This window comes from Dermochelys coriacea, chromosome 6 (assembly GCF_009764565.3).
Source record: "Dermochelys coriacea isolate rDerCor1 chromosome 6, rDerCor1.pri.v4, whole genome shotgun sequence".
NCBI classification, from domain to species: Eukaryota; Metazoa; Chordata; order Testudines; family Dermochelyidae; genus Dermochelys; species Dermochelys coriacea.
Genome location: NC_050073.1, coordinates 123,381,285 through 123,406,540, shown reverse-complemented (window position 1 = coordinate 123,406,540; position 25,256 = coordinate 123,381,285). Strand labels below are relative to the sequence as shown.

The 25,256-nt window shown below is 49.7% G+C and overlaps 1 protein-coding gene across 5 annotated transcripts in view; it reads left to right on the top strand.

Moving 5' to 3' along the window:
* Positions 1 to 383: 383 nt before the first annotated feature.
* The window catches only part of ATL1 (atlastin GTPase 1), a 48,033-nt gene continuing 23,160 nt past the window's right edge, over positions 384 to 25,256 (top strand). For 2 of the 5 annotated variants that reach the window (XM_038404678.2, XM_038404677.2), the window contains exons 1-5: positions 384 to 501; positions 19,566 to 19,813; positions 21,082 to 21,216; positions 22,694 to 22,798; positions 24,510 to 24,560. In XM_038404678.2, coding sequence (XP_038260606.1) covers positions 468 to 501; positions 19,566 to 19,813; positions 21,082 to 21,216; positions 22,694 to 22,798; positions 24,510 to 24,560 — 573 coding nt within the window. In that variant the 5' untranslated portion in view covers positions 384 to 467. Of the gene's footprint in view, positions 502 to 15,038; positions 15,057 to 17,973; positions 18,035 to 19,565; positions 19,814 to 21,081; positions 21,217 to 22,693; positions 22,799 to 24,509; positions 24,561 to 25,256 lie in introns of those variants that run through there. The other 3 variants (XM_043515927.1, XM_043515926.1, XM_043515928.1) reach the window with 2 other exon arrangements.

Below are 25,256 nucleotides of genomic sequence, written 5' to 3'. Positions count from 1 at the left end.
GGTGGATGCAGGGGGGGTGCAGGGGGGTAGGTGCCCGGGGGTGGGTGCAGGGTGGTGCCTGGGGGTGTAGGGGGGTATGTGCAGGGGGTGTGTACGGGGTGGGTGCAGGGGGGTGGACGCAGGGAGGGTACCCGGGGGGGTGCAGGGAGGTGCCCAGGGGGTGCCCGGGGGGGTGCAGGGGGGTAGGTGCCCGGGGGTGGATGCAGGGGGGGTGCCCGGGAGGATGCAGGGGGGGTGCGGGGGGGTAGATGCCCGGGGGTGGGTGCAGGGGGGGTGCCCGGGGTGGATGCAGGGGGGTCGGTGCCCGGGGGGTGCAGGGGGGCAGGTGTCCGGGGCGTGCCCGGGGCGTGCGCGCTGCGCGGAGCCGCCCCTCACCCCCGCGCTCCCGCCCGGCGCCGCCTCCTGCCGCTCGCTCAGACGCGGCGCCGCAGCCCGCCCGGAGCTCCCGAGGCAGCGCAGCCGGAGCCATGGCCAGGAGCCGCGCGGGGAGGAACAGCTGGGGTAGGCGGCGGGCGGCGGGCGCGGGGGGGCGGCCGGGGCTGGGGCCGGGGCCTCCCCTGCCCCGATCCCCGGCCCGGCCCGGCCCGGCCCCGCCCCGCCAGCATTTGGACAGCAACCGGGGCCGGCGCGGCCGGGTGCCGGCTCCATCCGCGGGCCGGGGCCGGGGCCGGGGGGGGGCGGGCAGGGCAGGGCAGGGCTCGGCTTTGTTCCCCGGCGCTCAGGCCGGGCTGCGGCGGCGGCGTGCGCAGTGTGGGCACAAGGGGGGGCCTCTTTGCTGGGGGGGATCCCCGACGCTCCCGCCCCCCCCCGCCTGTTCCTGTGCTGGGGAGGGGGGGGGTCTTTCCTGCCTGGCGGAGCGGGGGGGGGGCGGCCGGAGCCCTGGCAGGGAGGAGGCTGGAGCTGTCACCCAACTCTGGCCCAGCTTCCTTCTGTGCTGGGGGGCAGGTCACCGAGGGCTGCCTTCACCTGTCTGGCCCCGCTCACCCCCCCCCCGGGGGCTCTGTTTGGCAGGTGTCCCTGGTGCACTGGCCTTCGCACGGGGGGTGCATTTCTGACCCTTAGGCCTGATTTGCAGAAATGCTGAGCAGGCCCCCGCCCCTCCAGCTGAAGTCGGTGGGAGCTGCGGGTGCCCAGCCCCTCCCGAAATCAGGCCCTTCATCTTCCTGCCACGCTTGACCAGCCTCCGCAATGGTGAACTCCCTACCTCGGCTGCCTCCAAAGGAAACTGCAGATCGATGTATCCCTCAGGTGCGGGGCTGGTGCAAAGTGCGAGGTGCAAGGAGGCTGCTCTGGGGCTTTCCCTCTCTCGGCTCCAGCTCCTCTCGTCCTGTGCCAGGGGGCTGGGGTGGAGGAATCCCTCTGAAATTCCTTCCCAAGCAATCTGGGGAAGCCCCACCCCGCTGCAGATATAGGTTTCAGGGCCTACAGTTTGGGGGGTATCTCCCTGGGGTCAGAGGCTATTCCTTTTACTCCCTCTCAGCCTCCATCCCTTCCCCGTGGGGTCCCCAGGGGGTTGTAGGATGGTGCTGTGGAGGGGGCTGACTCTTCCTTCTGTGGGGTATGGAGATCTGTGTGCAGAGGGGACTCTCCGTATGTGGAGCGTGGAGGTTGCCGAGGGGCACCTTTCAGATCTAGGTCACCTATTTCAATCCGGTGGCCAGAAGCTGGAAGCTGTTCCCAACTGACAGGCGCTCAAGTGGCCTCTGTGAAAAGACTCCAGTGATCTCAGTACAGTTCTGCGTGGCCAGGTCACAGAGTCACCCCACCTGGCCGTAGCTAGCCCCTCTGATGGCATCGCACTTTCAGCCGAGAGGTAAATAATTAGACGTGAATACTGAGCTCCCTGCTCCCTTGAAGTGGCCCCTGTAGCCCAGAGACAAGGCTTTGGGTTGGGAGCCTGGCCCTGATGCTCCAGCTGTTCGGTGAATGGATAGGAGCACCCTAGCCAGGCTGTCAGTCCTGCACCTTTCAATAGGCACTAATGTCACACACCATTTTAATGCACAGTCATCCCTCATTACAGAAGGGCACGAGCTGAGGAATTGCGTCTCCTCTCTTTTCCTGTTGTGGCCAGTTTTACAGAGGGGCTGGTTCTCTGGGCTGTCCTCTTCCCAGTCTGCCTCAACCAACAGGGCTTGTTCTCAGCATGGGACACCAGGTATCAGGCCAACCTAAGTAGAATCTGTGAGCTTCATTTAGCCCTCTCGAGACTCACCCTTGGTCCAGCCTTCTCCATGGCAGCCGCCTCCTCCTCTCTTTTTAGGTGGGGGGTGGGGGGTGTGTCACAGGATCATACTCGGGGGACTCTTTCCAGCTGCTTCTGGGTTGTGATAAGACCCAGCACTTTCCCTCAACCCCTCTGCTGCCTGGGGACGTCACCTCGTCTCCCCCTGCCTTCTTCGCACCCTGTAGGACAAGAATCCCCGTCTCCCATCGTGTCCTGCAGCTAACTGTGCCGCCATGAGAAAGCGCAGCGATTGGAGAGATTCTTCCTGTGCAGATTTTTACAGCTCTAGGGCACGTAGCATGGGGGAGTTTTCACCCTCCTGGGGAATGCAGCTTTCTCTGTGGTATCAGAAAATCTGGAGATTGATCATTAGGGTTGGATTGGCACTTTCCAATCTAGCAGCCTGAGAACAGGAATGGGGCTGGGACTGAACTGTGATCAGGGAGGGTCAGCATTTAGTCACTGCTGCTGACTGGGTCCAAGGGGGGAGGAATACCCTTTGCTGAGAGCAGCTTCCACCTCCCGCCACCCCATGCTGGCTAAGCTGACAGCTGACTGCATTGGTGGGGCGGAGTCAAGCCCCCCCTGTGCTGGAGGAGGAATAGCAGCCTGGCAACTGCTGCTTTCCCCCTCAAGCAAGGGTTGGTGATTCAGGACCCTGCACAGGAGAGTAAAGGAGACTCCTCCTTTCACCCCGTTCCTTCCTTGTGCAGCTGGGCTCATGACTGAGCCCTGTTTGTTCACCTTGAGAGACATGTCTTGCCATTGTTTAATGCTGCTGGAGAACAGAACTTCTCACCCCCCTGAAAGCTACTCAGAGCTAGTGGCATCTGATCTTTGGGAATGTTCCTGTGTGGCAGAGCTGGGTGAGAAGTGCTGTATTGGTTAGATATACAAATTATGCCTTCATTCGAAAAGCTGATTGTAAGATTTCCCGTTCCAATGAACTACAAGCTCGGGAATTATTTGCTGAAGAAGCTGGTGTAACCATTTGAATAATGAAAAGGAGTAACAAATTTATTTGAGCATAAGCTTTCATGAGCTGTTAGTCTCTAAGGTGCCACAAGTCCTCCTTTTCTTTTTGCAAATACAGACTAACACGGCTGCTACTCTGAAACCTGTCATTTGAATAACAATGGAGGATTGTTACAATGAATATACAAATGGAGGATTTGGGCATCTGGTTTGCAGACATCTTGGGGAGAAAAATGGGCAAAGTCCATGAAATCAATCCTTGGTTTAACTGCAGCTTCAGGGAAGGTATTGGGACCCTCACTCTACCAATATTCCCTGTAATTTTTTACATCCATGTCCGGAAGGAATTTTGTTATGTGCACCAATATGGAGGTGACGTGTGGCAGGCGTGGGGCCGAGGGGTTCGGAGTGTGGGAGGGGGCTCAGGGCAGGGGCAGAGGGTTGGGGTGCTGGGGGTGTGGGCTCTGGGGTGGGGCTGGGGATGAGGGGTTTGGGTGGCAGCTCTGGGGCTGGTGGAGAGGCACCTCTCCCCAGCGGCAACAGCTCCAGGGTCAGGGCCCGGGGAGAGGCACCTCTCCCTGCGGTGCGCCTGTGTAGCCCTAGAAGGAACTTAGCACTCTACCATGGGGAAGAGCTTCTGATGAATTTTGCAATAGCTCTAAATTGTATCTCACTAAATTGTTCCTATTACTTGGTGTCCCATTGCAATATTGCACAAAAAGATATGTCATTTCCATATGTTCTTTTCACTGATGGCAGTGGAGTGAAAAGAACATTCAAAGGAATGTACAGAATTAAATAGAATTAAATAATCAGATTCTTAAGAAAAGCCTCAGTCCAGCAAATCCATTAAATACGTGCTAAACTGTGAGCACGTTCATAAGTTCCATTGAAGTAAATGTGACTTAGGCTCATGCACGAGCATTTTGCAGAATCAAGGCCTCAGTTGGGGTCTTGGAAGTTGGAAAGTACCCAGTACCATTTATGAATCTAAAGGGATCTTTATTGTAGAAGTGGGATCAGTCATCTTTTGCTGCATTCCAGTGACAGATCAAAATCACAACCTAAGAGACCCACAGAGGCTGGTATGTTCCTAGACTATGATTTCACGCACACTCAGCCTTGCATGCGGATATTGCAGGCATAACTTGAGTGTTAAATGCTGGGGCTTTTTATTAGAAGAAGGTCCCCTGAAATAAAAATGTACATTTAAGCAATAAAAACTGTGACCTGTCCCCTGCCCCCGTGATGTTCTTTGACTGTGTGAGTGGCTGTAATATTGTGTAGTCACATCACTCTTTGTAATGGCTCCGCCAGTGCCGGTTTCTTTAGCCCAGCTGCCAATGCAGGAGACTGCGGCTCTGCAGAAAGGTTCTGGCTGTGTTTAAAATGTGCTTACATGTATTAAAAAAGAAAAAAGAACATGATTTTTAAATAGCATAAGCTTTGTTCTAGTTAGCTCCTCTTTGTCATGACTGATAATTCCTCAGCTAACTGCTTGGTATAAACCTTCCCTTCTGGTCTCTTGGTAAAAAATATGTTCATTTAAGAGATTAAAGAACAATTTTAGGAAAACAATTGTTCAGAACCCAAAATAATTACCTCTCATTTGCTATCAAAACTAGCTTCCTGTAACTTACATGTACCCCTGAATACACCTCTCAACATAATGCTTTCATGAAGGGTGAAATTTACCCTGGGCAGAGGGCCAACACAAACTTTATGGGTCGCTTGAGCATATAGTGTTAAGTGGTGGATAGACCTCACAACTGCTGTCTGCTATAGGGTGAATTTCACCCTTAAGAAAGTGCTGTGTATATAAATAGCAGACATATTTTTTCTTTAAGTAACAGAATACAGTCCTTGGTTGTGCCTAAATAATGACTGCTAGTCTGAGCCCTAATGGGTTCTGTAAAACTCAGCAAGCTTGATTTGAGTGTTACAGGGGTTACATATCCTTCTTTTGAAACCTTTTGTAGTTTTCACTTGCATATGTTCAGCAGTGCTGCCTGGCACTAGGGTAAAGTCATTAGAAATCTCTGCCTGTAGAGACTTATAATGCACTCAAATTTTTAAAAAAACAACACAGATCGGAACATATCATATAAAGGACTCAGTTCTGGAATAAGAAAGGCCCATATTGAAATAATTCAGTGTTTATAACTATGAAAGGGACAAGCAGGTTCAGGCTTCTTGGCCAAGATTTTCAAAATGGACGTGGACTTGTGATTTTTTCTGAGAGCCCTTAACAGGGTCTGATTTTCAGAAAGTGCTGAGCACCCATCCTCTGAAAATTAGGCCCCTTCAGGGTGTCTCAAATGCTGACCCAAGCTTTCAAAAATCATCATTAAAAAGTCTTATGATCTTTTAAGCCAAAGTAATAAATATTGAGTTCTTTTTCTTCACCTTCTGGCTTCTGGGGAGCATTAGGTCACATGTTCAAGCATTTCCCTGCAACAATGATGGATAGAAACCTACTTCCCCCCACCCCCCATGCACAAAGAAAGCTGAGATTCACAGGCAGTCTTGATTCCAGCAGCAACAGCTTTAAGAAAAACACCAAATATTGCAAGTGTGAAAGGGTGCTTGGTGGGCCAGGCAGTCTAGCAGCTAGCGCACCTGACCTCCAGCCCCTTGTCTCTCTGTCAGAGCAGTAGAGATGCCTGGTTCCCAACCTTAGACCTGGACTGTTTTGGCTTCCACCCACATCTGGGCCTTTGCCATTAAAGGGGACATGGTAGGGGAACCCCCAGATCCTCCATCTTCACTGGGGGGTCCCATCCAAGGCCCTGTGGGAAGCAACATCAGCAGGGTCCTTCCTTCAGAGAGTCTAAGTGCACTGCCCTGGGCTATTTCTTACCCATGTGCTTCTTCAGTTTTGGGTGAGGCCCCTATATCCCAAACAGTCAATGCCTTAACAAAAGAGTCAAAGTGAGCAGGACCTTCTCCACCTGAAAGGGGAAGTGTGTGTGTGAAGGATCTGCCTGGGGGCCTTACCTGCTCTGTGGTCCACTCTCAGGCTCCATCTTCTGTCAGGCACTCCAGGGAAGGTCTGTCTCTCCTGTAGCCTGGGCTTCTGAGCTCCTTTGAACCAGCTCCTCCAGCTGGAGCATGCTGGGCAGGGCTACCTGGGCCCGGTATTGCCTTTTAACCCCTTCAGGCCCAGTGTGGGGTTTGTATACACCACCACAGCGAGAGTCACAGGAAAACTGCAAGAGTTGACAACACCTCTGATGTCGGGCGCTCAGAGTTAGCAGGCACTCTTGACAATCCTGGTTCTTGTGCTTCGTTGTTGTTACTGCGCAACTCTAACGGTGGGTGTTGGGGCAGGAACATTTGGCTAAGAATTTAACCAGAATTTGATGACATTAAAAATAACCAAGGGCTAGATCAGAACCTCTGCTTCTATTGGAAAAGTCCAAGGTCTATTGGATTGGCCCAGTGGCAGGGGTGGGGAGCTGGAATTCGTGGCATCATCCCCTAACCCATAAAAGCTCCTCCCTTTGCTTGCTGCATGATTTGGGGTGGGGGAGAGGGAGTGGGACATAGAAGCAGCTACATTCTACTGTGTCATCCTCTGCTGAGCGCACAGGTATCAGGGGCAGCATTAATAGTCCTGGGCCCCTCCACAGCTGTGGGGTGAGTCAGCCAGTGGTAGCGTGGGAAGCAACAGGGCAGAGGCGCTGGAGGTCCATTGATTCACCTTCAAAAGCCACTTGGATCTGGAGAGATTGGGGCAATTGGTAAAAATTGTTCCAGCTCCAGCTCTAGCTGTGGCAATCGTCTGAGGATCTGGCCTCTTGTGGTGCAGGGCGCTGCCCCATGCTCCCTGCTCTGTGGGGCTGGCCAAGCCTCGAAAACGGATGTGGGAATTCCAGGAGAGTTTCTTGCTTGCTTTGTGGGCTTCTCCCCTGTGAGGGAGGTGTTAGCCCCATGTTATTTCTTTTTGGAAATCCTTGCTGCACATACTCCTTTTAAAAAAGACATGGCAGTTCTTAGCCTAGTATAGCATGCTTGAGAAATATATGCATTTCATAGAGGCTCTGGTATGACAGTAATAAAGTAGCTAATCACAAATTTCCCCAACAGAGTAATGACTCTAGAGAGTACATTAAGATCTGTCAAGCCGGTAAAATATATTTTCAAACAAAACAACCAATACAAATACATATTTACTTAAAATGTATTTCGTGCCATCTCATGCAATTTCATGGCACATTTACCAAGTGATCTAGTTTATTTTCAGCAGGTGGGAGGGTATTGAAACAACAAAAAGGTAAAAAAAATCAATTAAAAACAAAGGACTATGGAGGTTTGCTGAGAGAGGGAGAAGACCTAGTGCCTGATGGGAAATATACTCACCAGGAGGCAACTTTTGTAGAGCTGTGACTGTTGGATATGGATTTCAGTTGTAGGGTCAGACCTAAATTTATTTAGGCAGAGGGTCCAGGGTTTCCCACAGTGATCTGAGCTTCCTGGGCAGCTCTGGCCCGGCTCCAGCTTCCGGCCTGGCCAGGGCCCCAGAGGAAAGAATAGGAGCAGGGTGTGGGGCCACAGTTCCAGCACTCCTGGGGGCCCCCAAATTGGCTGGGGCCCCTGGGCACAGGCCTACGTTAATCTGCCACTGAGGCTGAGACATGGATTCCAATTAATATCCCCAGCATTTGCACTTCAACAAGACACTACCCACTACCATGCATAGCCTGAGTGCCCTCCTATATTAGCCCTCTGTTTTAGTGGGGTTCCTTTGATATCAGTGGGTGCTAATAAAGTCCTCTCTTTCTCCCTTGCAGTGGTAATCACTGGCATTGACTCTTATTTTGAAACAAGATACGGGAGTGGCCACAACCCTTTCAGAGCCAAGGCCAGTACTCTTTTCTGAAATTGGTTTTGAGAGGTTGCTGAAAAGTAGCGTAGCTGGTGGCCATTGACAAGTGACAGAACCCTTTCACTGCCTCCTAGGAGGGAGATCTGCTTTTCTGTGCCAAAGTAGCCCTTTCCGGCGACAAGACTTTAAAGACATCACCATTGTCACCATATACATCTCTAAAATGAGATGGGCAATGTGTACCTAGTCATGGTAGAATGTATTCTACAACTTGCTACTGTGGTTTCAGATGCTGTTAGGGTTCTGTTGTTTCACATAACGTGCGTTCCCAGTGTCTGAGTGACACAGGCTGCACAACGGCAGTTTATATCGACAGAGGCTAGATTGTGTAGGTTCACAGATGTTAAATCATTGCACGTCAGTTTTTGCCATCTAAGCAGTGTATGGTGAAACAGGCAAATATGGTGGCCACGAATGGTTGAGCCAGGCTCAGGAACGGGACTCATGCACCAGCATGCTGAATGCCAAGTGACTATGTAACCACACGTTTTGGAACTCAGGTAGGACAAGCAATCCTGTTGGAAATCTTCTTTTTTAACTGTTCCAAATTTTTTGCCATTCTTCCTTTAAATTTTTCTGTACTCGGCTTTTGGGATCTTGTTTACTCAAGGGTATTTCTGTGTCAATCCTTCCATTTCTTATAGAGCTTTTAGTTGCTTTGTCTGCTAGTTCATTCCCTGTTATCTTGATATGTGCTGGGATCCAGGCTAATGCTATTTGTATCCCTATCTGTACTAACTCTGTTATTAGAAATGTAATTTCACCGATTCAATCACTTTTACATACAGAGACACCCTTTTTTATTGCCATAAGTTCTGATACTGAGTCTGAAAAAATGACCACTATGGCTGGTGATCCAGCCTAGATCTAGTTTAATTATTGCTACTAGTTCAGCTGTCGTGACAGCTACAAAATCAGATATTCTTTTAGACAAATTTTGGTAGACAATATGCTGTCCCTACTCTTCCTATTATTTTTCTTTTTTGGATCCGACTGTATATATTTGACTAAAATGACTTCACTTTTCATCTATATGCTGGTACACTTCATTTTTTATACCTGTTGTCTCCTTTTTACATGTAAGTTTGTAAAATAAATCCAAATCCACACTCAGATGTGTAGCTTCCCATCCATTACTAATTTCCCCATGACTCAAAGTTTTGACTTTGTTTAGCTTTTCCTGATCTTTCAACACATACGCATACATTTTAACTCGAACGGCATGCGGAGTTCTAGAATTGCGTGCTATAGGGCTCTGTGGGCTGGTGTGCTGATGCGACAGCGCCCCCTTTGGTCAAATGGAGTGTTGCACAGGGTTTGCTCAATCTGGCGGGGTGGCCAGTCAGTTCCTCTTGCCTGAGTCTCGATGTTAGCCCCGTTCTGGGCTAAGAAGGGTGTTAGCATCAGTCCTGCTGGGGGTGTGTGTTCTCTCCTTATACTGGGGGGCAAGGGTCAGCTGGTCCTGGTACTCAGGGGAGCTAGAAACCCCTTCGGTTCTTAAGAGGGCTCCGTAGAGGAACTTAGGCCCACCCACTCCACTAGGTTCCAGCTCAGGGCCCTGAACTAGACAGGCAGAATCAGGTTTTGGTAACTCCTGCTGTGTCCTGAGCTCCTTCCTATCCCACAGGGCTCTGTGGGCTTCTCCAGCCTGTAGATCTGGTAGTCCCTGCTCTGGGGGCTGTCTCAGGGCAGTTTTCCAGCAGCCTGCTGGCGGCACTTTCCTTTGCTAGCCTGTTTGCTCCTCTGGTAGCTGCCTTGTCGTTCTGCTTCTTAGCTCTTTCATTCTCCCAGCTGCTGTGAGGCTGCCCATCAGCGCTGGCCAACAGTTCCTGCATTAACCCCCTGGTTGCCAGGGCAGCATGGGGTAAATACATCCCGTGGCACGTGCCTATTGACTTCCCAACAGTCCTCATATAGTTCTTTGGTACTTTCATCCTTCTAATTCCCATTAACTTTGGCCCAGAAAGTTAGGTCCAGTAGTTTCATTCATAGTGTAACTAGCATTTCACTAGCAGCTGTGTGTAGCATGCATATGGGTATTTTAATAAATGCACCACACGCAACTCACGGTGCCTGGGCTTGTATTAAATTGAATTTTTTTCAGTTCTTATTTTAATGCTGACCCAAAAGTTTGGCAGCCATAGTCGATAACTGGGCTGATTAAGGCTCTGTATGCCAGCAGCAATGCTTTCTTTTCCGCCCCCACCCCGCAATGAGTCCCAGAAATACTTTTCAATCGGCTGATCCTTCCTTTGCATTTATCTTTAACATACTCTAACTCAATATAAAATTATCAAATACTACCCCATGGAATTTAAACCTTTTAACTTTATCTATTTGTTCTCCAGACTGATACAGTTTACATCCTTTTGTAGCTTTCCCTTTCACAGGCGCCAGACTTTACAAAGTGTTGGGGGGGCGCATGACCCCCCCGGCTCTGCCCCAGGCCACACCCCCACTCCATCCCTTCCCCCACGGCCCCACTCTGCCTCGCCTCTTCCCGCCCCCATTCCACCCCCAGACCCATCTCTTCCCACCCAGGTCTGCCCCCTCCCCCGAGCGCGTCGCATCCTCGCTCCTCCCCCCTTCCCCCAGAGCCTCCTGAATGCCGCAAAACAGCTGATCGCGGTGGGCGGGAGGCATGGGGAGGGAGGGGGGAGGTGCTGATTCATGGGGCCTGCCGGTGGGTGCTCAGCACCCACGATATTTTCCCTGTGGGTGCTCCAGCACCCATGGAGTCATCTCCTAAGTTCCCTTTTGTAAAGGTCAATGCTTTTGATTTTAGTAATGGAGAACTTGAAACCCCCAGCATTTTCCCAGTCTGAAGAAACTCGTAATGCTTTCTTGATTCTCTTTTCTGCCACCTCAGTATTCCTGCTCCTAATCCACAGAGCACAATCATCTGCCAACTGAGTGGCACTTCCCCAGCACTTATTTGTTTGGGAAGATCATTTATCATAATATTAAAGAAGGTTGGGCTGATAACCCTTCCCTGAAGTGTGCCATTTTTAATACTATATATATTTGACATAATGACCGGTTTCAGAGTAGCAGCCGTGTTAGTCTGTATCCATAAAAAGAAAAGGAGGACTTGTGGCACCTTAGAGACTAACAAATTTATTTGAGCATAAGCTTTCGTGAGCTACAGCTCACTTCATTGGATGCATACAGTGGAAAATATAGTGGCGAGATTTTATATACACAGAGAACATGAAACAATGGGTGTTACCATACAGACTGTAACAAGAGTGATCAGGAAAGGTGAGCAATTACCAGCAGGAGAGTGGGGGGTTGGGGGGGGACCTTTTGTAGTGATAATCAAGGTGGGCCATTTCCAGCAGTTGACAAGTACAGTAGGAGGGGAAATAGTTTTACTTTGTGTAATGACACATGCACTCCCAGTCTTTATTCAAGCCTAAGTTAATTGTATCCAGTTTGCAAATTAATTCCAATTCAGCAGTCTCTCGTTGGAGTCTGGTTTTGAAGTTTTTTTGTTGAAGAATTGCCACTTTCAGGTCTGTAATCGAGTGACCAAAGAGACTGAAGTGTTCTCCGACTGGTTTTTGAATGTTATAATTCTTGACGTCTGATACGTGTCCATTTATTCTTCTACCTAGAGACTGTCCAGTTTGGCCAATGTACATGGCAGAGGGGCATTGCTGGCACATGATGGCATATATCACATTGGTCGATGTGCAGGTGAACGAGCCTCAGATAGTGTGGCTGATGTGATTAGGCCCTATGATGGTGTCCCCTGAATAGATATATGGACACAGTTGGCAACGGGCTTTGTTGCAAGGATAGGTTCCTGGGTTAGTGTTTTTGTTGTGTGGTGTGTGTTTGCTGGTGAGTATTTGCTTCAGGTTGGGGGGCTGTCTGTAAGCAAGGACTGGCCTGTCTCCCAAGATCTGTGAGAGTGATGGGTCGTCCTTCAGGATAGGTTGTAAATCCTTAATGATGCGTTGGAGAGGTTTTAGTTGGGGGCTGAAGGTGATGGCTAGTGGCGTTCTATTATTTTCTTTGTTGGGCTTGTCCTGTAGTAGGTAACTTCTGGCTACTCTTCTAGCTCTGTCAATCTGTTTCTTCACTTCAGTAGGTGGGTATTGTAGTCGTAAGAACACTTGATAGAGATCTTGTAGGTGTTTGTCTCTGTCTGAGGGGTTGGAGCAAATGTGGTTGTATTGTAGAGCTTGGCTGTAGAAAATGGATCGTATGGTGTGGTCTGGATGAAAGCTGGAGGCATGTAGGTAAGTATAGCGGTCAGTAGGTTTCCGGTATAGAGCGGTGTTTATGTGACCATCGCTTATTAGCACCATATTGTCCAGGAAGTGGATCTCTTATCTATATTGTACCTACTTTGTACAATAAGCCTTCCCTGGATGGCATGTCATATGTTTTTTCAATATCTAGAAAGACAGCTATCATGAAACCTTTGTGTCTCATACTTCTTGTATTTCAGTTTCCAATTTAACTATACAGCTGATGGTTCATCTTCCTCTCCTGAAATCATTTTGCACCTAGAATGCCATTGTTTTCAAACCAATCCTTCACTCACCATTCTTGCCATGATTTTACCCAGACAGGACGCAAGAGCAATCGGTCTGTAGGCCTCCATTTTTGTGGGCAATCCCCCACTTTCTACAGCCACCAGCTGCCCCTTATAGGGAATTTCCTGATCGCACTAAGGTGGGGCTCATCTTTAATCAGGGTTAGCTTCGTCCCATGCTCTCCAGCCCAGGGGGCAAGCCACCCAGTCAGACCCACCATCCAGGGTTTAAACCAGTGGTTCCCAGATTTGTTCCGCTGCTTGTGCAGGGAAGGCCCCTGGCGGGCCGGGCTGGTTTGTTTACCTGCCGTGTCCGCAGGTTCGGCCGATCGTGGCTCCCAGTGGCTGCGGTTCGTTGCTCCAGGCCAATGGGAGCTGCCGGAAGCGGCGGCCAGTACGTCCCTCAGCCCACGCTGCTTTCCGGCGGAACAAGTTTGGGAACCACTGGTTTAAACAAAACTCTGAAGACCTCCTTCAACCAGCATTTGGAATGAAAACCAAACAGGAAGGCTTTGTGCAACCAAAGCTTGAGACCATCAAAAAGAGAGCTTTACTAGCCAGTCCTTTCTGACTTTCTCAACCACCTCACTGCATCCCCCTCCCTGAGGGAACTGAGCAACTCAGCTGTCCAGATCACCCACCCCTTTCTCTCCCTCCTCCCCCCATGCTGTCCAGTAGTGTCTCAATTTAAGCTTCATTTTCACCATTTTGCTTAAACTTCCAACCAAGCTGATAAAATGCAAGATTCTGGGCAAGCATCCTTCGAGGAATAGGACATGAGATTTCTGCTACTACTCAGCTCTGCCATAGGCTCAAAACGAAGCTGCCGCTTCCAAACACTTGAGGACTCACATTACAGTAGCTGACTGGTTGGCTTGCTTTGTGTTCGTTCAGCATGAGCAGAGTGAGCAGAACCCCGGCAGCAGCAGCAGGGCTGAGTAAAACACGTGCAGTTAAAATGGGGGTATGCCAAGTTTGAGTAAGAGCCCTTCATTGATGTCATTTGTAAGGGCCAGATTCCCTGTCCTAGAGCCTGAAGTCCTCCCCAGAAGGCTCTTAGAGAGATCACACCTAGGGGGAGGAGTTTAATTTTGTTCCACTTGATCATTTAGTCCTAGGCCTGTCTGGTGAGGCCACTCTTAGTAACACAGTGGTGGTTTCTCAATGTAGACAGTCTGGATAAAGACCGTTTCAAAGAGGACTCCCAACCGTCATCGCTACTGAACTGGGCAGGATTCAAACTAGTCCTCATGTGTGAAAAATCCTGCACGATGAGCAGTGTGAGGCAGTAGTTTCATGTTTGAGTTCAGAGGAATAAAGACAGACTGAAGAAGTGGTTCACTGAAGTTTTCCCCTCACTCTCTTTGCTTATTTCCAACCATCTTTCCAGTAACATGATTCAACTGACAGGAGGCCAGAATAGGAGCCCTAGGTTCAATCCATGGGCCGACCTCAAATGTTGCTAATTAGGTTCCAAAGGCAGAAGGCCCAGTCCTGCAAACTCTTACTTCTCTGAGGAAGGGCTTAGTCATGCAGGCAAGGACTCATGTGAGTAGCGCTTGCAGAGTAGACATGCACAAATTGGTTTTCTAAGAGCCTGGCTGTGGAACCTTTGCTCACGGGATCGATCTCGACTCAGACTGTTCCTGTCAGTACAGGCTACAGGGCGAGGCTCTTTCCAAAGAAACAAACAATGTTGAATTGATTACATTTGACTGCTTTCCAAAGACCCATTTCTGTAATATGATCTCTCATAGCTGCATGCACATGCCAAGCTTTTGCCACAGTGATACACAATTTATCTAAAAAAGAAAAGGAGGACTTGTGGCACCTTAGAGACTAACAAATTTATTAGAGCATAAGCTTTTGTGAGCTACACCTTGCTTCATCGGATGCATTTGGTGGAAAAAACAGAGGGGAGATTTCCACCAAATGCATCTAATGAAGTGAGCTGTAGCTCACGAAAGTTTATGCTCTAATAAATTTGTTAGTCTCTAAGGTGCCACAAGTACTCCTTTTCTGTTTGCGAATACAGACTAACACGGCTGCTACTCTGAAACAATTTATCTAGTTTTCTCGTCTGCAGACACTGCATTTGCAGCCGCATATCAGCATTTCGGAGGAATGTGGAGCATGTTGCATTTTAGTTTATTTTGATTTGTAGAAGTTCCTAACACAACTGAAAATGGATCTTATTTTTTTCCTTAGATTTACAATAATGGAGCAGCAATATAGCCCATTCTATGGGCTGAGTAGGTGAACCAGATATCCTTCTTGTAGGCTGCATCTCTTAGATGACTTTGTAAATATGGCTCTGCTTAAGTCTCAGCTCCTTCATCTTCCCATATTCTGTCCTCCTCTGGGAAATTAGGCCTGACTACCACCTGGCTTTGGAGGAACTTGTTTTAGTCACATCAATGGTAATTATAATATCAACAAGAAAGGGGAAGTCCTGGCAGTTGACTAATGAACAGCTTGACAAGTGACGCAGTTGCAAGGGTGGCCAGCGAGAGGCTGACTTATAGCACAGAGAGAAGAGTTTAGCTTGAACATCAGCAAAAACAAAAGTGCCATTAGGGAAACTCAGCTCTCTTTCCGTTACTGCCAGAAATGAATTTCTTGGAGGTTGATCTATGAGATCTTGGAAACTGGTCCATGCCAAAAAGACCAGTTAGAAAAGTGTGATTTCTAGCAACACAAAACCAGCCCACAAAATAACATTTGACTCACCAATCTGGTAAATAATCAGTATCCTCCAGCGAACAGGTGAAGGGAGTTCTCTAGGGTTCACAATAAACAAGGAAGTACTTAAAGTTTTATCTTTCAGGTGATAGGAACAGAGTGTTACAGCTGAAATTTGCACAGAGAAGCACTTGATATAATGTTTATTCTGTACTCAGATCTACAGAACAATGGAAAACCAACCCAGGCAGCTCTTTGCACCTTAGTAGAGACTCTGTACTTTGTCCCTGATGTCCAGAATATCTGCAAAGGAAAGCTCTGCACACTTCCCCAGGTGTTTCCTGAAATACCAACCATGCTGTTTGGGCTGGCACTTCTGAAGTATCCACATGGGCTGGAGGATCACTCTGACTTCTGGTGCTAGGGAGAAGGAGAAGGCGGCAAGTGACTGCCAGATCTTCCCCATTCACAGCTCCTGGATCAGGGGACCCTAGTGGAAATCCGTTCCAAATGCTTCATCTGGACTCTGCTGGTTTCCACTGGAAACCAAGACCCAATAGCCCAGTTATACACTGTTTCTTTGTTCTAGGACCTAGCTGCCATATGAAAGCCATAGCAACAAGATGCAGTTTTCAATGGGAATTTCCACCCCCTTTCTAGCAGTTGGACTCAAGGGAGGAGGAGATACTTTGGCCCCAATCCCTATTCGAGCAGTCGATTGGACAGTGGGGAAATTTGTCACCCACTACCCCCAGGACTGGCAGGGGAGGCAGCTCATTCCTTGTCAGCTTGGGGTCCCACAATTTGTAACTCTGGGCCAGTTACTGACAAGGTCAGTCAGTTGTCTGAGCTGCAGCTTCACTGGCAAGACACCTCCTCCGTTGCTGGGCTTAGCACTTCCCCCTCTGGTGTGATAGGGCCTGGAGTAAATTATCCCCACTCCGGAGGGTGTTTGTCTCCCCCTTCTGGGTTTATTTATCAGTGTTTTCAAGGTAGGCCTGGGGCAGACCCAAGGAGCACTCCTCCGCCAACCAAAAGAAACAAATTCACAAACACAAAACAAAGAGGGTACCTTTTCCTGCCCCCTGTTTGGGTGTTGCCCTGTTATTGGTTCCGGGGTGTCGGTCATTCCCCATAACAGGCACTCAGTTTTGGTTGTTTCCCCTGTAGGGAGGAGAGCAACCTCTCACCCTGGAGAAGCCTATCTCCCTGCTAACACTAGCCTTGCAGCAGCTTGTCTCTCCCTCCTCTCTCTCACCAGAGGAGGAGTTTTAAAGGTCTCACACAGCCTTTATTTGTACTCATTGACTTTAAGGCCAGAAGGGACCATTGTGATCATCTAGTCGGACCTCCTGCATATTGCAGGCCACAGAACCTCACCCATTCCTGAAATAGACCCCTAACCTCTCGCTGAGTTGCTGAAGTCCTCAAATCGTGGTTTAGATCATCCCTGGCAGGTGTTTCTCTAGCCTACTCTTAAAAACCTCCAATGACGGGATTCCACAACCTTCCTAGGCAACTTATTCCAGTGCTTAACTACCCTGACAGTTAGGAAGCTTTTCCTAATGTTTTACCTGAATCTCCCTTGCTACAAGTTAAGCTTGTTACTCCTTGTCCTGTCCTCAGTGGTTAAGGAGAACAATTTATCACTCTCGTCTTTATAACAACCTTTTTCGTACTTGATGACTGTTATCATGTCCCTCCTCAGTCTTCTCTTCTCTAGACTAAACAACCCAGTTTTTTCAATCTTCCCTCGTAGGTCATGTTTTCTAGACCTTTAATCATTTTTGTTAGTCTTCTCTGGACTTTCTCCAGTTTGTCCAAATCTTTCCCAAAGTATTGTGCCCAGAACTGAACACAATACTCCAGCTGAGCCCATATCAGCGCGGAGTAGAGCAGAAGAATTACTTTTTGTGTCTTGCTAACAACACTCCTGCTAATACATCCCAGAATGATGTTTGCTTTTTTTTGCAACAGTATTCCATTGTTGACTCGTATTTAGTTTGTGATCCACTATAACCCAGATCTTGTTCTGCAGTACTCCTTTCAGTGCAGTCATTTCCCATTTTATTTATTTTTTATTTATATCTAGGGCACAAAAGAAGTGGGGGGTTGGGGTGGAAACAAGATAGCCTTTTAGTCCTTCTTTATAAAGAAGCACAAGAAGATTTTTTTCGGCCTTTTCCAGACCATCTTTAAGCATGTGAGAATATAGCTCCTATCCTTTGAAATCAATGGGAGCTGAGCACTTTTGAAAATCAGGCCACTTTTATAGGTGCCTAAGTGGGGACTCGGAGCCTAACTTTAGGCCTCCATGTTTAAAATTCTTGACGCAAGGGCATTAGAACAGCCCATACAACCTTAACCACGAACGTCTCAGAGAGGATGGAAGGATGTTTGGCTCGCAGGGTCCTTCCCTGCTATCCAGGAGAATTTACATGGCTGGAGGTGAGCGGAGGGCTGTGGCAATCACCCCAGATCTCTTTCTGTGGAGAGCAGCCTGTGGATGGTGAAAGAGGAGTGGCCAATAAGCTTCCATCTCACCATGGCCGTGTTCTCTGCAGATGGCTGTCCTGATAATGCTTCCTTCCCCTGAACTGCTAGGCATGTGCAAAGCATCCCGAGCAGACCGCTAAAAGCTTGTATTATCATAATGCCATTGTCTTGGGGATGGTGTATTTGGCGTGCTGCCATTTATCGAGCCTGCCCAGAAATGGTGAGTGCCCGTGTTTCTTGTTGAGCGCCTCGGCTGCAGCACGACTGGCCTCATCAATTCTCCATCTCTCCAATGGGTTGTTAACCCCAGAAGGATGGTGCAATGTTGCAAGGCTGGGTGGTGCTCAGAGCTTGACAGTACAGATGAAATTCACCTCTATACACAAGGCCCATGCACCACGTAAGTCCTGCTGTTTCAGAGGCCGAAATGGGACTGTCCAGGATCTGAGAAGGGGGGAGACCAAAAACCACACTAACAAAAAATGTGTCCCCTTTAAGAAGGCCTCCAAACCGACCCCAGCTGGCAGAGTTCCTATTTCTAGGCTTACTCCCTTTCCCATAGGCATCAGGTTGGGAAAGGAGCCATCTAATCCAGATCATAATAAGGCCGTTACCGCAGAGCCTTGAACCAGAGCAGCCAAATTTATAGTCAGAAGAAACCGAGGTATTTAGGAACCAGGTCAGGCGAGTGGCTGCTGGTTCCCTCTCCCTTTCTAAGCTTCCTTTTCCTGGTATAGAGCAGGGCAGGGTGCCCCTTGATTGCGCCCAGACTGTCCCTTAAAGGTGTAATCCACCCCCAGCACAGGGACTGAAGTGATGCATGTGCTTTGCTAAGGGCATTCTGCCCAGGGCTGAATTTCATTGCAGAAGAATAGCACTGGGTGGCTTTTATCAGAATTTATGTCACATCTGAGCAGCTGTGTTTCTAACTGTACCGGAGGAGATTTCAGGAGTGGTATTCGGTGTTTGGCAAGCCTGGCAAAAGTGTATTGGCCCCATCCTGGCATCTTTTATAGCTAGGGCCCTACCAAATTAACGGCCATGAAAAATGCATCATGGGCCGTGAAATCTGGTCTCCCCTCCGTGAAATCTGTATAGTATAAGGTAAAAGCACACAAAAGACCAGATTTCACGGGGCAGACCAGTATTCCTCAAATTGGGGGTCCTGCCCAACAGGGAGTTGCAAGGGGGGGTCACAAGGTTATTTTAGGGGGGTTGTGGTATTGCCACCCTTATTTCTGTGCTGCCTTCAGATCTGGGTGGCCAGAGAGCGGCGGCTGATTACCAGGCACCCAGCTCTGAAGGCAGTGCCCCGCCAGCAGTATTGCAGGAGTAAGGTTGGCAATACCAGACCATGCCACCCTTACTTTTATGCCGCTGCTGGCAGCGGCGCTGCCTTCAGAGCTGGGGTCCAGGCCAGCAGCTGCCACTGTCCAGCTGCCCAGCTCTGAAGGCAGTGTCACCTCCAGCAGCAGCGCAGAAGTAAGGGTAGCAGTTCTGCAACCTCCCCTACAACAATGCGACCCCTTTTCCTTTTTGGGTCAGGACCCCTACAATTACAACACTGTGAAATTTTAGATTTAAATAGGTGAAATCATGAAATTTATGATTTTTTAAAATTCTATGACTGTGAAATTCACCAAAATGGACTGTGAATTTGGTAGGGCCCTATCTCTGGCCAATGAAACACAGTTTAATTTCTGAACATGTTGATACCAGCTCTTGAGTTTTTATTTATTTATTTTTACAAGGTGGCTTTTCAGAAAAGAATTACGAGTGGAGCTCTGAAGAGGAGGAGGCTGTGAAGAAGGCAGGGCCAGTCCAGGTACTCATTGTTAAAGATGACCATTCCTTTGAGCTGGACGAGGCTGCGCTGAACCACATTCTGCTCTCTGAGGCCGTGAGAGATAAAGAGGTAGTTGCCGTGTCCGTCGCTGGAGCTTTCAGGAAAGGAAAATCGTTCCTGATGGACTTCATGCTGAGATACATGTACAACAAGGTACTAGTACAGCCACGATGTAACTAATGCCTCCTTATGCCGTCCTGGAGTCTTGATGTGTCTCGCTGTGCAGGGTTTCTCATTGCTCTGGTATGATTCCTCCCTCTCATGCAAACTGAAGAGGGGTCTGAGCCTGCATTCACTTTGGGGGCACTTGGGCCCCCTCTATAATGGGCCCCCACTGGGATTTGAATTCCCCATGACAGCGGGGGAGTTTGGATTCAGGTCTGTATCCAAACCTGAGCTCCGTGGTAGTCTGGGCTCCCAGCCGATGAGGCATTTTTCTGGAAGGCTGGTACCCCTCCCTAACTAGCGGGCTGGTGCAATCCCAGTGCATGCTCCCTGGTGGGTGGTGCCGGTTACTTTGGTGCAGCCGGCAGGGCCTCAAGATGTGCTATGTGCTGGAGCAGAGAACACTGTCGGGCATTGCCCTCGGCTGGCGGCTGCCCACTGGAGCTGCCAAGGGACTTCAGGGATGCCCATCCCTGTGCCAGCTTCAACTTTCTCCGTACTCTTGCCCTGGTAGGGTGAGTCTTTAGGGATCTGAGCAGGGGAACACAGCCTGTTGGAAGGGGGAGTAGAGGAAGGAGGACCTCCTGGAAGTTGGGTCTGGGATAGGGGACTGCGAGTAGGGGAAGAGCATAGCCATCACTCTGAGCCCAAGGAGCAATGGTGTAAGTTAGAGCACACCTCAGCTGTTCTAAATTCCTTCGGGGTCAGCTAGTGCTTGAGCAGGGACCCATAGTTGGCTCCCTGCAGCTCCCCTGTGCCTGACATCGAATGGGGCGCCGTGGAGAATCTGGCCCTTAGTTGTCATAAGTCCTGTTGTATACTTGCTATGGTGTAAGTGTACCACTGCCCTCTACTGGACAGAATCAGTACTGCTCAGGGGCATGCAGTCAGTACCGTACTGTTGTTGGAGAATCTCCGTTAGCTCGGGTGTCAGGGGCCTGTGATTTCGGAACAGGTGGATCTGAGTTCTGTCCAGTCTGGGTTCCGACTGGGCATGGCGTGGATCGGCGGCAAGCATGCAATCCTTGATGGCCACCGCTTTGTCACAGTGATTGGGAAGGGGCTCCTGGATTTGGGCCCATCCTTCAGATGCCTCTTCATGTCCAATGGATCAAAAGAACTGAATGGGGAGGCCGTGAAGTCTTTGCTTCCTGGTGGGAAACCTCCAGCATGAGTAACCGTGGAATGGAGGCAGCACAGGTGAGAGAAGAACCCAGGGGCGTGGGCTGTGGTGATCCTTCTCTCCCCACTCCCAGGGAACCATTGACTGGCTCGGAGATTACAACGAACCGCTGACGGGCTTCTCGTGGCGAGGAGGGTCTGAGCGGGAGACAACTGGCATTCAGATATGGAGTGAACTCTTTCTTGTGGACAAACCAGACGGTAAACAGGTACGCGGGGTGCCCGGTGCCAGCACATCCCTTTGTTCGGGGACTGCCTTTGGGTTCCCATGCCCCGAGCTCTAACATGGCTCCTCTGCTTTTTCCTAGATAAGCATCCCTTTAGATGGTCTTTGGTGCCATATGCCATAGATCTCAGCAATTTTTAATGCACCCATCACTACAGTATCTAAATTTCTATCCAAAAAGCAAGAACGGTCTCTGTTCTGCGTTATATCTCTACTGCTTTCAGGAGTCCCATGGCTGATCAAAAAAGCGAATAGAATGTTGGGAATCATTAAGAAAGAGATCAGTAATAAGACAGAAAATATTCTCTTGCCTCTATATAAATCCACACCTTGAATACTGTGTGCAGATGTGGTCGTCCCATCTCAAAAAAAAAATATTGGCATTGGAAAAAGGTTCAGAAAAGGGCAACAAAAATGATTAGGGGTATGTAATGGCTGCCGTATGAGGAGAGATTAATAAGATTGGAACTTTTTAACTTGGAAAAGAGACGACGAAGGGGGGATATGATAGAGGTCTATAACATCATGACTGGTGTGAAGCAAGTAAATAAGGATGTGTTATTTATTCCTTCTCATAACCCAAGAACTAGGGGTCACCCAATGAAATTAATAGGCAGCAGGTTTAAAACAAACAAAAAGAAGTATTTCTTCACACAACTCACAGTCAACCTGTGGAACTCTTTGCCAGAGGATGTTGAGAAGGCCAAGACTATAACAGGGTTAAAAAAGAACTAGCTAAATTCATGGAGGATAGGTCCATCAATGGCTATTAGCCAGGATGGACAGGGGTGGTGTCGCTAGCCTCTGTTTGCCAGATGCTAGGATTGGGTGACAGGGGATGGATCACTTGATGATTACCTGTCCTGTTCATTCCCTCTGGGGCACCTGGCATTGGCCACTGTCTGTCTGACTCAGTATGGCAGTTCTTATGATTCTTGGGTCCAGGTCCCTTGCAGAATACTGCTGCTCTCCTGTAGAACTGGCTGGAGAATGGCACATCTTCACTCACTAGGGGTCCAATCCAACACCCAGAGAAGTCAGTGGGAAGCGTCTGTGGGCGTTGGGTTGGGCCCTATACTGGGAGGGGGCAGGCTGCCATATTTGGCTCCTGAGACATGAAACTAATGGGATTAATAAGACAACACATCCATGGCTACAGGAAATGGTTTTAAAAAGTTCCTCCCAAAATGAAGGCCCACCCATCTTTGGGCTGGAATTAATGAAGCTCAGTTAGTTGTGTTCTCTTCATAATCTGAAGATCGAAGACACTGGGGATTGTGTTTCCCTCTCCATTCCAGGTGCTTCATTTCTTCCAAGTCCGAAGCGCGTGTCATGAGACAGCCAATGAGATGGCTTAGTCATGGTTTGGTTTTCTCCACCGCGGTTTGGCGCTGGAGAGCGATTTGATTGAAAAGCTCGGTTGCGTGCAGAGCACTAATTCCGACCTCTCTGCTCTGCAGGTCGTGGTGCTGCTGATGGACACACAGGGGACGTTTGACAGCCAGTCGACGCTGCGCGATTCAGCCACCGTGTTTGCCCTTAGCACGATGATCAGCTCAATCCAGGTAATACAGAGGTGAACCTGTGCATCATTCGCTGAAGGATGATGGGTGGGGATTTTTAAAAACTGCCGGCAGTTGGCTTAACCCTACTGCTAGTCACTGACTTCTCAGGGAGCAGAGTTAGCCAGTGCTGAGAGCCACCGACAGCCCCACTGATGGGGCAGTTGAGGGCATATGATTGGAGGAGGATGTGAGGAAAATCTAGATTGTGTCTCTCTGCTGGAACCATTCTGTACTGCAGCTACAGGAACCCTCTAGATATTAAGAACTGTCTCTTGTATTGGATAGCCAGGGAAGTGCACAAGGGGGGACAAGCAGTGGCCTGGGCCCCTCAGTAATCAGTGGGGGCACAGAACTCCTCCGGACCCGGGGCTGTGGTGGGAACTGACAGCTCCTCCCAACCCGGGACTACAGCGGTAGGAATGATGGGGGGAGAGCGAGCTCCTCCAGCACTGGGCTTTGGTGGGGGCACAGAATGTGCCTCTCCAAAAGGGGGTCAAATTTAAATTCCTGCGCACGTCCCTGTATATAGACCTGCTCATCCTGGGTGCACCTTGATAGAGGGCCACACCCACACCCAGTGCACCTTGCAAACTATGGGCCAGAATTCAATTCGCCGTTTTGACCCTGAAGCCAGGGCTGCCGCTAGCACCAGGAAGGAGTTGCATTTCCCCAAGATAGGGCTGATTTAGATGTGCTCCAGTCCCTGCTGACCTGGCTGAAGTCTGCCAGGTGCCTGGGGCTCTTACCTCCAACTGGGAGGTAGAGACACTCAGAGCACCGCAGGGCCAGGCCCATTGGCAGGAACAACAGCGGATGGCCACATAATCTTCCCCTTTAATGTGGAGGGATCTCTGCCAGAGCCACCCTGTTCTAGCACCCAGCCAGCTTGCCTGTGCAGATGTGCATTGCCCGGGGGTCCTGCAGGAGACCCATCAGAGGCGGGAGGACGGTGCTAGCTCAAACAATGCCAAGCTCAACTTCCCCAAGTCCGGGGTGCCAGAAGAGGGCGGGAGGGCAGAGGGCCATGGCCGCATCATTTTTTATCAGCCGTAATTGAGAGCAGGGGGGAGGGAAAGAAGAGGGGCGGGGAGGGCAGAGTTTTGGGGAGATGATGCGGGGGCAGGGCCTTGGGAGGAATGGGTGGCTTGAGGGTGGGGGGCTTGGGGAGAAGGGGTGGGGTCTCGGGGGCAGGACCTTGGTGGAAGAGAGGCATAGGGGGGCGGGGCCATGGTTCAGGCGCCAGTGGCCCCCACACACTTTTAGGTAGCTTTGGCCACTCCTGCCCCAAGTAATAGGAAAAAAGACCCGCCGAAGTGCCTGGCCCACACCTCTTGGGGCCCCAGCGTATGGCAGTCTGCTGGTACATTGTCCAGAGCAGAGCTACCCCATAGGTGTGTGTGTGTGTGTGTGTGTGTGTGTGGCCCTCTGTCAAACAGTAGGCCAGCAGCTGTTCTCCTGTGTGTTGGCTCTAGGAGCACCTGCTGGACGGGACGCTCGCTGGGACAGGAACAGTGTTGTGCTATGTCTGTACAGAGCCTCGCACAACGGGGCCCCACCCTGACGGGCCTTGGCTCTCGGCACTCCAGTAATACAAATAAATAATGTAATATTGGTTTTGAGTCAGAATGTAGCTTATTGAGAGGCCATTGTGAATGCTGTACAGGAAGGGCAGGACATTTTAAGTCCTCTAAACATTTCCTTTTAAATACAGGTGTACAACTTATCACAGAACGTTCAAGAAGATGATCTCCAGCACTTACAGGTAACCTCCTGTACTGGCACCCTTCGTGGGGCAGGAGGGTGAAAGAGGGGCATTAATCTATCATGCTTTCATTGGTGGTGCTTGTCCTAAAACTCCTCATTTTGGCCTGCTAGCCTTCTGCACTGGAAATGTGCATTTAAATTCAGAGTAACAAAGGGCTCTCATCTGGTATAGAGGTTATTGTTCTGCAGTGAATAATGGGCAGTTAGGAGCAGTCACGAAGGGGGTGGAACCTGTTTCCTCTAAGCTATTTAAGCCCATCTACTTTGGACCTGGTCCATCTAGCGTAGAAGTCAATGGCAGAACTCCCATTGTCTCGATGGGAACAGGAGCAGGTCCTGGCTGAGCCGGCAGATGGCGGGGTCTGCAAGGAGGCCTAGCTTTCCGACACAGCCTTTTTTGTATCTTGTCGGATGGGGTGTGTGGAGGGCAAACCAGGGCACAGGCTCAGGGCTGGAGAGAAAAGCCAGAAGATAAAACACGGTAACAAAAGACCAGAGGGAGCTGTTTGAATCCAGCCCTGTGGTCGTGATGTGCTTCTGCATTGGCAAAGTGGCACATTTCCCACCCTCTAGCTCTATGGGTACCTGTTCCTCCAGCCTTTTGCTGCGGAACTGAGGAGGGCCTTGGGCTTTGGATTTCTCTGTAAAAATCAATCCCAAGGAAGTGGAGGCCACTTTCCTCAGCTCAGTCTTC